Genomic DNA, 14080 nt, shown 5'->3' on the forward strand with positions numbered 1-14080 from the left:
TTCCGATTTGAAAAATCTCATTACCGAATTCGACCAATTCGAAATCGGATATTCCGATTTTCATTACAAATTACTGAATTACCGATTTCGAAATTCCAAATTCAATTCGAATTCGGTCGGTAAATGAAATTTTTCGACTTTGCACACCCCTAATGGCAAGCATGGGATAAGGCTTTCCAAGAGGCTTTATCACGAAATCTTTTTTCACTACAACTATCATTATAGGTTTTCAAACCAAATCTTTAATGGTATCTTATATTTCTTATTTATCTCTTTTTTTTGTTTCAATTCCTTCTTTTTTTATGTTTGGGGGGAAAAAAAGAAGTAATCAAAGGGTAAATTTGTTCATTTATTAGTTTAATTTTGACTTTTTCCTATTCACCATTAATTTTAACAAAAAAAACTCGTGGTGACACTTTAGCCCAAATTATGAGAGGGTTGTATATAAGTTTTAAAATCATCGGAATTTATGTGGTAAAATATCAAACTACAGGGGGTAAAAGTTATTTTACCCTGTGGACAGTGGTTGGCTTCAGTGTATTGTTTTAACTTTTATTAGCACAAAAAATTACGTGACGGAAGTAACGTCGGAATCTCACAAAACCAATCAATAAATCAAAGAAAGGACGAAGAACCTTTCGAGACAAAAAACGAAGGAACAAACAGCCACAAACCTACCAGTCACAAGCAGAATTCTCAGAAACAATAAGTTGCAGAAGTGAAAATATAACAACAAAGTTTCGTGCCCTCAATTGTCTAATCACCCTTATGGATGGAGGATGGCAAAGTATTATGCTGGAGAGGAAATAATTTTATAACTCAAAAATCACAACTCTTTCAATAACAAAAGTCGGACTCAAGTCTTTAAATAGACACATAAAACCGTAACACCTATTCCAATACTAATTTTTAAACACAACCCAACTATATTTCCTAAACCAACTTTGACACAAATTCTAATCCAGTTACCAAATAACAAATCAACTTCTAAAACTATTAAAATCCTAAATAGCTTGGTTTAATTTTTTTGTCAACAACTTTCAGTGTCCATTTGTATCAGATTCTAGCAATTGCCAGTGATCGGTCATTAGGTGAGGCTGATAATGGAAATGAGCAATTCATTCAATAAGTGCGTAATAGTAAGCATAGAGTAATACATTTATGTGCACACATACCAATCTCGATGGTGATCAAGTGCAAAAATGAAATATAAAAGTGTGAATGTTAAATCAGTAAATATAAAGGAGGAGTGTGAAATATAAATATGAAGTTTAATTTATGTTGTATAGTGTATGCCATGATTGATTGTTTGACATTATTACTATACAAATTTTATTCTCCCATAATATTGCATGAGTTAAAATTGTGCTCAAGTAAGGTAGAGTATTTATAATGTTAGTTGTGATATGTGATATGTGATATGTGCTGTGATTAAATTATATGGCCTCCAAGGACTTTTTAAATATATAGCAAATACGCAATCAGTCGTATACATATGCACAGATTTCCTATTAACTGTGCATAGAGCTAATTTTAGATTGCCGAAATTGTAGTTGAGACATTCTTCACTCTATAGGTAGTCAGCCAACCTTTGCACTACTTAACTTTATTAATAAACTAGTGAGAGTTTAGTACATTACATTCCATCTTTGATGTTATGTAGTAATAATTTTTTTTCTCTATTTTCGCAAATCCTATGCCAAGGGAAACATACTAGATTTTACCAGTATGACGCCCACTTTTTGTTTTTCTGTATGTTTTTCTTTTCAATCCCATAGTGGTATAAAAATTACCACAAAACTTTTTAGTGATTAACTTTGATGTAATATTATGGATAATTTGTAGCTGTGACCATGGTACGTACCTGATTTAATTCCTGTAAAGTTGGAGACGAGACCTTAAAAAAGTGAACCCTTTTGCTGGGTTTTTGAAGGTTACAATTCTATTATCACTACACATATCTTCAAATATAAGAAATTTTTTTCTCTTAACATATTCACCTTATTTTTGTAGCAAAGCATGGCACTATATCAAGTTCGAGTTACTGCCTTCTTCTTGTCACACGAAGGCAATGTTGTAAGATCCAAGCATATGTTGAAATTTGCTTAGTTTCGGATAGGGATGGCAATGGGGGGCACCCGCCCCGCGGGGGGCTAATGGGGAGGGGGTTGGGGCGGGGACGGGGGGAATTTCTTTCCCCCCGCTTAGAAACGGGGCGGAGGGCGGGGGAGTGTACCCCCGTCCCACCATCCGCTTTAAAAAAATAAATATATAAAATATATATGTATATAATTATATATATAATATATAATTTAATTAGTTACAAACTTATGATAATGATATTATTAGTTATATGTATTATGTAATGTCTATTAGTATATATAATATAGTTGATATTATTAATTATACTAATAATTAGATATGTGTACTAATTCAAATTATTAATTGGTTATACTAAATTTACTAATACATTTATATTAAATCCCTAATTACACTTAATACGATAACATTTGTTTCTTAAAAAAGCACAAGCACACTAATGAATTAGTGATTGTATTTGTGCCAAAAGTGAAAACTTGACTACTTTAGTTATATTTATTTCATCATGTTGGATTGTATTCAAATAATTTTTATTTGATTGTTTTTATAAATTTCAATTGTAAAATTACAATGAATAATAATTTGATGATGTGTTGATATTTTAGTACTTGATTATTTGCAAAAATTTAATCATAATAAAATTATATAACAATTTGGGGCGGGGACGGGGCCGGGGGAGCGGGGGGAGTTTGTAGGCAGCGGGGCGGGGGATGGGGGAGGGGTCCCCTGCCCCAACCCCGCCCCGTTGCCATCCCTAGTTTCGGGTAACTCCAAGATGTATTTAGTTAAACGTAGTATTGATATGAAATCTTATTATGATAGATGTAGTTAAAAACTTATAATGCATAGTTAATACTGAATTTTGCTTTTGTCATGTTTTTTGGTATATTGCTATTTCTTACTCCTGTTAATTTCTATTTTAAGAATTCGAATGATGAACAACAAATACGATGTCATTTGGTCTCAATGATCTGGTACAAATTTGTATGCAACTTCTTTTCTTATACTTTGATTTTTTTTTGTTGACGTTTGTACTGAGATAAGGCCCTAATTTTTGTTGCTGATCAGGACTTCCAGAGGAAGATTTAAGGCTGCACAACTCGTAAGTTTGGAAAAAATAACAAGGTTCTGGATTATGGCAAGGATTGATCTAATACCCACGGTATTGTTCAAGTGCAGAAACTAACAACCTCATATTTTCCAAATCTCTGTGTGCTTCGATACGATTGACAGATATAAAAGTACAGATGTGAACTCTATGCCCTCTATGCTCGAGGTCTGTTAACATTGTAATCCACCACGGTAAATCGTTTCTACCCAAAATCTTATTTGACTAGTCTCTAGAATGATACCTTTTTTGTTGATTCATTTGGAACTAATTCTTGGCTTTTTGATATTTATTGCATGCCGGTACGATTGTTACAAAAAAGAGATCAACAGTGACTTGAAGGTTATTTGCGTTGTATTAACAGAGAGATGTAACTAAAATTCAATATGTTTCTTTGGAAGCTCTGGGACGAACTCTATTTTGCATTCTTAAACTTGTATCATTTTCTCATTTTGCACATTCAATATTACTTTTGGACACTTTGTATCTTAAAATTTTAATTTTAGACCTTTACACCTTAAATTCTCAAGTTTGTCTCATTTAAGCCTAATCAATAATTATGTTTGTAAACTTTTTGGGTTTGGTTATCTTGATTATTGACAGTAAATGTGCAGGAAATACTGCAAATTTTTGTTACTGATTGTAAATGTGTAGGAAATTTCTTATTGTAGGCTACGTATTCAATTCCCTACGAAGAAGGTGGTTCCAGTGACAAATACTTCATGTTTAGTTTCTATTTCTAGAATATGATTCTGACCCTCTCAAATTATTCCACAAAACAAGCAAAGTCGTTACATAATTTAACCTTTTACCAGTATATAAGCCTATCACGAGCAACATTCAACTCGAACCCGAAAAGCTTAGAGGATTTTGATATTGCAAGTCAAAAGGACCATCTCATTGTTCATTCGAGATGGTGAAGTCTTGCAATAAAATCCTTTTGCTTTGCATTTTCGCACTTTTGGTAAGTGCACCGTCTGCATATGCTGATAATTCAATCTCAAATGGTGCTATGAATGCAGATGGAACTCCGTGCAACGGACAGAACAAAGAAAATTGTAGACCAGGAAAACCAGTAAATGGCTACAATAGAGGCTGCAATCCCGGAGAGCATTGCCGAACTGGAAACCCATAAAATTGAAGGCTAAACTACGTTGGTTCCGGGAAGAATCATAGTCTTCCTATTATGGGAAGGATTGGGCTAATACCGTCTACAGTATTCAATGTTTAGTGATAAGTTAAAAGAGGCAGTCATAGTGGTAAATACACGTGGCTTTTTCCTCTTTACCAATTTTGTAATAAACAAGTGGTTATTTACTGTTGCAACTTGCATATTTCCAAGTTTCATCTTACACTTACGGATTATAGTTTCATCTTTGTTTTCCATGACTTGCAAGTTTTGATTCCTTCTTTATTGCATATGCGTGATAGGATTGAAAAATATGCTTCTCCCCATTGCATGGAAACTTAGAAAATGAATTACTCGTGTTTAACATTGATGAAAAATCATCTTCTAAGTGTTAACATAACAAAAGATATTGGGTTGAGTGCTTTAAAATGGTCTTGTAATTATTTGGTTCTTACTTTTATGTTTAGCTCACTGCATTTTTGTTCAAATTATTTTGTCGACTCTTTCTTGTGAAACATGGCAAGTAGGGGTGTGAATCGAAATCGAAATCGGTAATTCGGAAGTTTGAAATTGGAATTTTTCAAAATTTTGGTATCAGAATTTTCGACCGATTTCGATTTCGAATTCACCAATTCCGAATTCAATTCGAAATACGGTAAATTCCGATTTCACCGAATTCATGAATATAAAAATTATTATTATTATTATATAAATATTATACTCCCTCCGTCCCATTGATAGTGTCATACTTTCCTTTTTCGGCTGTCCCAAAATATTTGTCATGTTTGACATTTCAAACTATTTTAAGCTATGAATTTCCATTTCTGCCCTCCATTAAAAGTGTGATAATGCATGTGCTAGTTGGCCCACAAATTGATGTGTGGTTCCAAAGGACATCCAAATATTCCAACTTGTACCATATTTGACTTTCGGCTCCAGCAACAAAGTTTCGACTCCAGCCAAATTCATCATCAAGAATGTGCACATGGCTCTTTTAAACTTCAATTGAAAACTGATTTTGTTATCAAGAGGATCATTTCGATTTTTTGCAGGAAATAGAATATCGAGATGATTTAATTAGTGATTTTCTTTTGAAAGCTTTCAATTTTTAAATTATTTTCATACGCACTAATTTGTTAAGAATGATCAACTTTCACAAAATAAATTCATATTGAAAGCAAGAAAATAGTGTAAAAAATAGGTGAATAATTTTAGATTGACCCAAAAACTAAATGAGCAAAATAATAAGGCATGTTACTCTACTTGGAGAAAAAAAACTACACTCACTACCAAATTTAATTTAAACGTAGTCTATGGAAGTGTCAGTTCCTCTCTTTTTTTTTAATGTTTCAAAACTCAAAAATGCAAAAACAGATATTCTACCACCAAATAGCAAAAGAATGCAAACCAATATGCACTATTTCCCCTTTATAGAATAATGCTATTGACAGTTTCAAAAACTCCAACAAAAGTAGTGTTTCAATGTTTATACATGTACATAGCTTCACTCAGCATTGCACATTTTCCCTTTTGTACAAAAATCAGCACTACTACTACTAACGTCAAGCTAACTTGACTGAGCTATTCTAAAATCTTGTAAAGTGAAATAAAAGCAGTCAATGAAAAACCACTAGTACATAAAAGTGCTTCTATATTCTTTGCCCAATCAAAAGCTTGCACCACAAAATCAAAAGGGTTGGATTGCTTGACTTCAACCATCTGCCAAAAGATGAGATAGGACACAATTTAGTGATAAACAACAAATAAAGATGCTCCAGAGCAAAGTGAACAAGAATAGCTAGACAAATGAACATTGAGTACATGTACATTTTGCACATTAGAACACCCATACCATTTTGTTCAAAACACATGATTAGTAAAGTTTAAGTACCTACAAATATGAAAATAAGGAACACTAGTTAGTTTAAACAACCATACACACAAAAAATTAGAGATAAAAAAATCTTTAAAAAAAAAAAGCTTTATAAAATCTTACCTGTCCAATGAAGATAATCATGCTTGCATATGACTTAGAACTTGATTCACAAGTTCTTTTTCACATTCTATTTGCAGTGGAAGACAACTTTCTTTCATTAAATGGTGCTTCCCAATGTGTGGCACTTTATAGTTATTTCCCCCAAGATTTTTCATCACCTCTACCATACATGATTGCAATGTTAAGAAAACATTGTTTAGACTTTCACTTGATAATTCATCAAATGACTTTTCCACAGCAAGAATTAGCTCATCAATTGACAAGGGTGCTTCTTGATGTTGCAAGGATTGTATAGCTCTAAAATATCCCAAGTCAAGAACATTCATGTCCGGACTGTTAGGAGGCTGAAATGACAAGTGAATATCAAATCCATCTCTAGAAGCAGCTTCAATAAATACCGGATCAGTGGGATTAATATGTGGTTTTGCATTATCCTGTTGGATCAAAATTTCAGTAACACTACCACCATCCCGTGGCCATTTAGCATGTATTGCAGGCAAAACCTGTTCAATTAAACATCTCCTATATACTTCCTTGGTCACTGACAATATTGGCTTAGTTTCTAATGTACCTGCCATACGATTTTTACTACTCCTCTTTGCTGGTTCTTTGAATACAAAAGGAAAAATCCCAATTTTCCCATCAAATGTTGGGTTACCAGAGCAGTCAAAACGTGGTCGAGCAACAGCAGCTAGGAACATAACTTTCACAATGAACTTTTTGCTCTTACATGTCCTAAGAGGTTCTTCTTCTTGAGGATGAAGATAATATTTTTCACATTCTTTAGTCATGTAAAACCACTTTTCATCAATATGCACAACATTGAACATACTCATAAATGTTGGATTGCTGTTGAGACTTTCTGGTTCAAGCATTGACAAGCAAAAGTTAAGCCTTACTTGCTTATTCTGATCTGTCAATTGTGGTTTGAGTGCATTTGAGTGTGGCCTTATAGCACCTTCTTTAATTCGTCGGTGAAGGGTTGATTTGGACACTTTCATTTCACTGGAAAGTGACCTGATGTTTGTCCGACGCCGGAGAGGAATTGCCATGATCAAAGTAAAATCAATATCCACTCGTTTTCTTCCGCATCTTTTAGAAAATCTGCGTGATACATCAACTCTTCCATCTGTAGAAGTAATTGCTGCTAGCTTCCAAATTCTCTGAACTGTCCTAACACTTGTTTTAAATAGGCTTGCAATGTTCCTGATGGTTCCCCTTTTCAATTTACCGCCATTACTTTCCTGTAAAAAAGCTTCAAAAATCATTTGCCTTTCTTGATTAGTCAATCTCTTTGTAGAATTATTAGTTTCAACATCATTAAAAGTATCCATATTTCTTTTAAGAATCACCTTTGAAACATGGTGTAAAAAAAAAGAAACAGAGTGTTAAAACAAAACAAACAGACTGCATATATAGAGGTACAAATCAGTGTACAATTCCATTAAATATTTTAAAATAGGCATTTCAAGACTTATTTTTGGAGTAATCCGCCAAAATCCAAATTTTCAGTAAATAATTTGGCGGCAAATCTTTAAGAAATTATAGACAAAATAATCAATAAATAAACATTACAAAAGTTTAAAAGATCCAGCCTTTCTTACATGAGAAAAGAGAAAAAAACCATTAAAAAGAAAGAATAGAAGACAGTTAACTAACCTTTTAATCTCATTTGTTATCAACGATGGATTAGCAATCAACTTCATATCCTTCCAATGCTTCTCTCTTGAATTGGAGCACCAATATTGTAATCAAAGGTGAAAACTTTCAAGTGAATATGGAGTATGAAAAGAGGGAATTTGTAGTTATTCCAGAGAAATTATCGTAGCTTAAATTTGCAGCAATTGAAGAATGGCTAACGACGGAGAATCAGAGAAGATTTTAGTAGTAGGCGGTGATGAATGTCTGCTAGAAGAAGGAAACAGTTTCTGTGGCAGCAATTGATAAGGAAACGGTTTTTGTGGCTGAAACAAAAGATTGGTTTTTGGTGGGTCCCATTTTGACCCATTTGCTTTGGATGAAGAAGGTTTTGATAAGGAAATGAGCTTTTGTTTTTGGTAGCCGAAACAATGGAATGCCTTTGATGGGTCCCTCTTTGACCCATTTATTTCTTGAGTCTGTCGGTGAATGTGAAGGGCAAATTTGGAACCCATGGGTTTAAAAACAAGTGGATTTTACTGTGCATAAAAAGCGCTGCTTCCCAAGCGCGACAGACTTTAAGGGACGGAGGGAGTATTACATATATATAAAAATATATTATATATGTGTGTGAAAACGAAATTGAAATTGAAATAGGAATTTCGATTTCACCGAATTCATGAATATAAAAATTATTATTATAATATAAATGTTATATTATATTATATATATATATATATATGAAAAACAGATTTGAAATCGAAATAGAAATTCCGAATTCCAATTTCGATTTCGATTTCGAATTGTGATTTCGACATTGGAATTTCCGATTTGAAAAATCTTATTACCGAATTCGACCAATTCGAAATCGGATATTCCGATTTCCATTCCAAATTACTGAATTACCGATTTCGAAATTCCAAATTCAATTCGAATTCGGTCGGTAAATGAAATTTTTCGACTTTGCACACCCCTAATGGCAAGCATGGGATAAGGCTTTCCAAGAGGCTTTATTACGAAATCTTTTTTCACTACAACTATCATTATAGGTTTTCAAACCAAATCTTTAATGGTATCTTATATTTCTTATTTATCTCTTTTTTTTGTTTCAATTCCTTCTTTTTTATGTTTGGGGGGAAAAAAAGAAGTAATCAAAGGGTAAATTTGTTCATTTATTAGTTTAATTTTGACTTTTTCCTATTCACCATTAATTTTTAAAAATAAAACTCGTGGTGACACTTTAACCCAAATTATGAGAGGGTTGCATATAAGTTTTAAAATCATCGGAATTTATGTGGTAAAATATCAAACTACAGGGGATAAAAGTAATTTTACCCTGTGGACAGTGGCTGGCTTCAGTGTATTGTTTTAACTTTTATTAGCACAAAAAATTACGTGACGGAAGTAACGTCGGAATCTCACAAAACCAATCAATAAATCAAAGAAAGGACGAAGAACTTTCGAGACAAAAAACGAAGAAACAAACAGCCACAAACCTACCAGTCACAAGCAGAATTCTCGGAAACAATAAGTTGCAGAAGTGAAAATATAACAACAAAGCTTCGTGGCCTCAATTGTCTAATCACCCTTATGGATGGAGGATGGCAAAGTATTATGCTGGAGAGGAAATAATTTTATAACTCAAAAATCACAACTCTTTCAATAACAAAAGTCGGACTCAAGTCTTTAAATAGACACATAAAACCGTAACACCTATTCCAATACTAATTTTTAAACACAACCCAACTATATTTCCTAAACCAACTTTGACACAAATTCTAATCCAGTTACCAAATAACAAATCAACTTCTAAAACTATTAAAATCCTAAATAGCTTGGTTTAATTTTTTTGTCAACAACTTTCAGTGTCCATTTGTATCAGATTCTAGCAATTGCCAGTGATCGGTCATTAGGTGAGGCTGATAATGGAAATGAGCAATTCATTCAATAAGTGCGTAATAGTAAGCATAGAGTAATACATTTATGTGCACACATACCAATCTCGATGGTGATCAAGTGCAAAAATGAAATATAAAAGTGTGAATGTTAAATCAGTAAATATAAAGGAGGAGTGTGAAAAATAATTATGAAATTTAATTGATGTTGTATTGTGTATTTGAGAACCCGACAATTTTCACATTTTCTAAGCAATATTTTATTTCCTTGCCTATATTTTATACTGTCCTTTAAAATATTAAAATTTCTATGTACTTTATAAGTAAATACAGTTTAAAATTATTTTCCGAGTATGAGTTAGTGTACGTTAAATTTGAAACGCATTATCGATGTGAGGACCGGTAAAATTCCTTATATTTTTCTTAAAATACCCTTTTATTTGGAAATTATTACTTTATAATGGCCCTACTACCCAATCACCCCACAATCAGTGCAAATGAATATAGAATTAAGGGTTTTTCCTTTTCATTTTCAAGTTAGTGCGAATTAGGATTTTTACGCCTATCCGTGGTGTGACTATTCGGTACGAAGTGTGGATCAAATTTGGTGATTAAGAGTGAGTTTTAGATGATATTAAGTGTGTGATTAGAAGTAGTAATAATAAATTAGTGAATTACAAGTTAAAATCCTAGTATACGCGATTTAAGGAAAAACGGGTTGAACCGACGGGTACCGTTCACTACCGATTGAACACCCCACTTGACTACCAATTTCTTATCATAAAATATCCTTGATAGTAATACAAAATATCAGCCCTTAAACCAGCTCAAGTCAGCCGAAATTGTAGACCAAAATAAGGGAGAAAAGGAAAAAAATTTGACTTCCAATCCAAGGGTGACATTTGTCCACTTTGACCCAAATCAATTCCTATCCTTTTAACCTTCTTGAAGCTTCAATTGCACTTTATTTCAGCCTCCATTTCTGCCATATGAACCGTGAGAAAGAGAGGGAAAAGCCAAGAGAAGGAAACCATAATCCATCTTGAGTTTGATCCACTTAAGTGAGAAAACAAGAAATCTAAACCGATTAATCAATAGTTTGAGAGCTTGGGAAGCTTAAGGAACCAAAAATTTTAAGGAGTAGTGGAGGATCACTCTTGCAAGGCCTTGTCTTGAGGTATAGTGGCTGATCACCCTTTCTTTTCCATTAATCATGATTGAGTTGGGTATTAATGTTAGAATTGTGCTTGTGATGCTTGTTTGAAATGGTTTTGATGATTGGAGGGATGAATTTTGAGTTAGGGTTTCGATTTATTCACTTATAATTCTTGTTGGTTAGGTGTTATATGGTGTATATATATGGTATCTAATCTTGTAAAGGAGAAAGTAGTGGTGGTTTTAAGGCAAAAATGTGAATTATAGCTTGATGTAGCAAAATTCCAGATTTCTGGAAATTGAAGCTTCAGTTCTGCCCGGTTCTAGTTCCCTATGCTAGAGGTCGAATTAGGCTTAGCATAAAACATGAAAGTTGTATAGAATGATGTTTTATAGTTTCCTACAAAATTTTAGCTCAATCGGAGCAACGTAACCTGTGAAAAGACCGAAATACCCCTGACTACCATAGGTTTAGTCCAATGGACAGTTTTGACATTTCATCAATTTGATCGTGTCTTTTCACCTTGATACATACTGAACTAGCATTTAGCCAAAACAGGAAAGTTGTAGTGCCATGTCTTAGCTTTTCAACACCCCTGGAATCACCCTTTTGGACTTCGGTAGCCTAAATTATTGTCGTTTACGTATAAAGCGGTCAACAAGCCCGAATGTGAGATGCTGGTTCTGTTATTTGAGATTTTGACTTAGATACACTACAAAGTGGATTCAGTAGTCTTCATTAAAGTTGTAGGCCTTTGTCTTAGCTTCGAAACGGTATAAATTTCACCCCAATCCGATAGGCGTAGCTTCGGTTGTGTCCGTTACGTTAAACAACATCAAATCTGTCTTTTGTTTCTTGACTCAACCTTCATTTCCGCACATGCTCCTAACTTGATTTTGTACTTGTATGACTTGGAGCCTATGGAATGGTTATTGAAATGAGATGATTTTGTTTATGACTTTTGGTTTGATTGAGGAAAAGAATGAAGCCATAAATGGCTGAAAAATAGGTAAATACAAAGGGCGTGCTGCCCAAATTTATGCTCGAGAACTAGGTCGATATACTTGCGACTTGAGTAAGGCTTGAGAGAGAATACCACGCGAACCATCTAGGGTATTTACGTTTTCTTTGCCATTTCGACTCAAATAGCGATTTTAAAGTTTTACAAGTGAGTCTAAGTTTACAAATATTTTACTTATGTCCTTTGGTTTCAATGTACTCTCTTCACTACCAAAATCATATTTATACTTTGTACTAGTACGTATTCGACTTTTCTTTGACTCACTTACATCTTTGATGGTTGAAGCATAATGTGTTCGTTTGATTATATTAGGATACCTTGGTGATTGAGCGTGTATCCGGAAGAAAACTTTGGACGTTATTTTGCTTAAATAGGTGAGTGTTCCTTGTTGCTATATTTTCCTTGACTTTATGGCTTGTTGTTTGTAAAGATCGAACACAACCTAAGAGGGGGGTGAATTAGGTTTTCTAAAACCAGCTAAGATATAGGTCTCTCTTTTTCAAGCCTACCCTTCTTTTCTCAAAGACCACTCAATGGATCAGTTTACAAGAAAGCACAAGTGTTCGTGAGATGAAGAGGTGAACAGTTTATATAGTAAAGCTATAAACGAAAGTAGAGAAACAAACCAGGTTTCAAACTCCACTTGAGTTTGAACAACACTTTATATAACAAGCTACTTCAAGTTCAACAATCTTGCAACCAATTTCTTGTGTACAACGGAAGGATCACTTCCTTCTTGCCCTAAACCTCACTTGGTCAAGCAAGAAAGTTTTACAAACACTCGGATAACCCTCACAATACTACACTATTGAAGAAGCTGTGTCACACTTGAAAAGCTACAAGAAAATTGCACAAGCTAAGAATACAAATGTTCCTTTAAAGTATTCTAACACTTGAATCACTCACGATTTGATGTAGACTTAATGTGCAAAGTTATTCTGAGGTGGTTGACTTTGTTCTTTTTATAGGAGACCAAAAAATTCTTCAATTAATGCTGTCAACGGATAGAAGGCATCTGAAGAGTCAACTAGCTGTTGGTGCTGTCGGACGTCCGATAGTCAGTTTTTATGCGTCCGAGCGAGGTCAGTGAGTTCGAGAAATTTTCTTGAACCTCTTAAGATGTCTGATCCCCTCTCACCATGCGTCCGAGGGTAAGATGCAGACTTGGAGGTTCCTCTTCAATTCCTTTGGACGGCTGATTCGTCCAATGTGTTGCGTCCGAAGTTCAGCAACGCTTGTCGGACGTCCGATGCTCAGGTGTTGAGCGTCCGATCGTGATCAGTAATCGTAGAAGCCCTGGCTTGTCTTCTTCGGACGTCCGAGTCTGAGTTCTTCATACGTCCGAAGTTACTCAATGGATGTCGGACGCCCGACACTCTCCTTTTATGCATCCGACATCTTCCTCAGCACTTTTCACCTTTTTTGATCTTCTTTTTGCTCTAAGTCCTCAGACCGCCATTTCTGAAAAGAGTCTCTACAAAAAGTATTAGTAACATCCGTTTGTTTTGTAATCATCAAAAGATATGAATTGAGATAAACAATCTCCCCCTTTTTGATGATGACAAAATACTTGGATAGAGCAAAAGAAAAGTAGAAATACGTGTTGGGATTACAACTCCCCCTAACGAAGTACATGAGTATACGAAAAGAAACTGACTCCCCCTAAAACTGACTCCCCCTAACTAATTTCTTTACACCATCAGTGCTAATCCATTTCTCCCCCTTTTTGTCATCACAAAAGCAGGTATGCCATGTCTGACCAATTTTGATACCATCAACATCAGATAACATCAGCACGATCCATCAGAAACATTAGCAACAAAAAAATTTGACAACAAAGATTTTTCAATCAGATAATATCAGCAAAATCCATTCATGCTCAGCACAATCCGGAATCATCAGAAACATTCATTCATAACAAACACATCCATTCACATCAGATAACATTAGAAACACTCAGTCATAGCATCCATAAACAGTAGAAAACATCCAGTTGTACAGACCAAAAGTACAACTCTTAGTACAAAAATTTTGCAT

General features: G+C 34.2%; 1 protein-coding gene across 4 annotated transcripts; it reads right to left on the bottom strand.

Annotated features, from left to right (window-relative positions):
• Nucleotides 1–5738: 5738 nt before the first annotated feature.
• LOC113698693 (uncharacterized) lies at nt 5739–8343 on the bottom strand. Of its 4 annotated transcripts, none has more exons than XR_003450273.2 (4): nt 7993–8343; nt 6334–7577; nt 6190–6228; nt 5739–6056 (listed from the first exon to the last, which is right to left on the bottom strand). XR_003450273.2 is itself a non-coding variant. In XM_027218598.2 (3 exons), the coding sequence occupies exon 2, from the start codon at nt 7383–7385 to the stop codon at nt 6351–6353; it is 1035 nt and encodes a 344-aa protein (XP_027074399.2). In that variant the 5' UTR covers nt 7386–7577; nt 7993–8343; the 3' UTR covers nt 5739–6056; nt 6334–6350. The 4 variants fall into 4 exon arrangements, 1 of the variants encoding a protein (XP_027074399.2); XR_003450274.2 differs by having other exon boundaries at nt 6165–6228; XR_011821450.1 differs by having other exon boundaries at nt 6159–6228.
• Nucleotides 8344–14080: the final 5737 nt, after the last annotated feature.

The sequence above is a fragment of the Coffea arabica genome, chromosome 9e (genome assembly GCF_036785885.1).
Source record: "Coffea arabica cultivar ET-39 chromosome 9e, Coffea Arabica ET-39 HiFi, whole genome shotgun sequence".
Taxonomy (NCBI): Eukaryota; Viridiplantae; Streptophyta; class Magnoliopsida; order Gentianales; family Rubiaceae; genus Coffea; species Coffea arabica.

Bases quoted from the DNA above. Each gene is read 5' to 3' on its own strand.
- LOC113698693 (XM_027218598.2), bottom strand. From the start codon at position 7,385: ATGGCAATTCCTCTCCGGCGTCGGACAAACATCAGGTCACTTTCCAGT.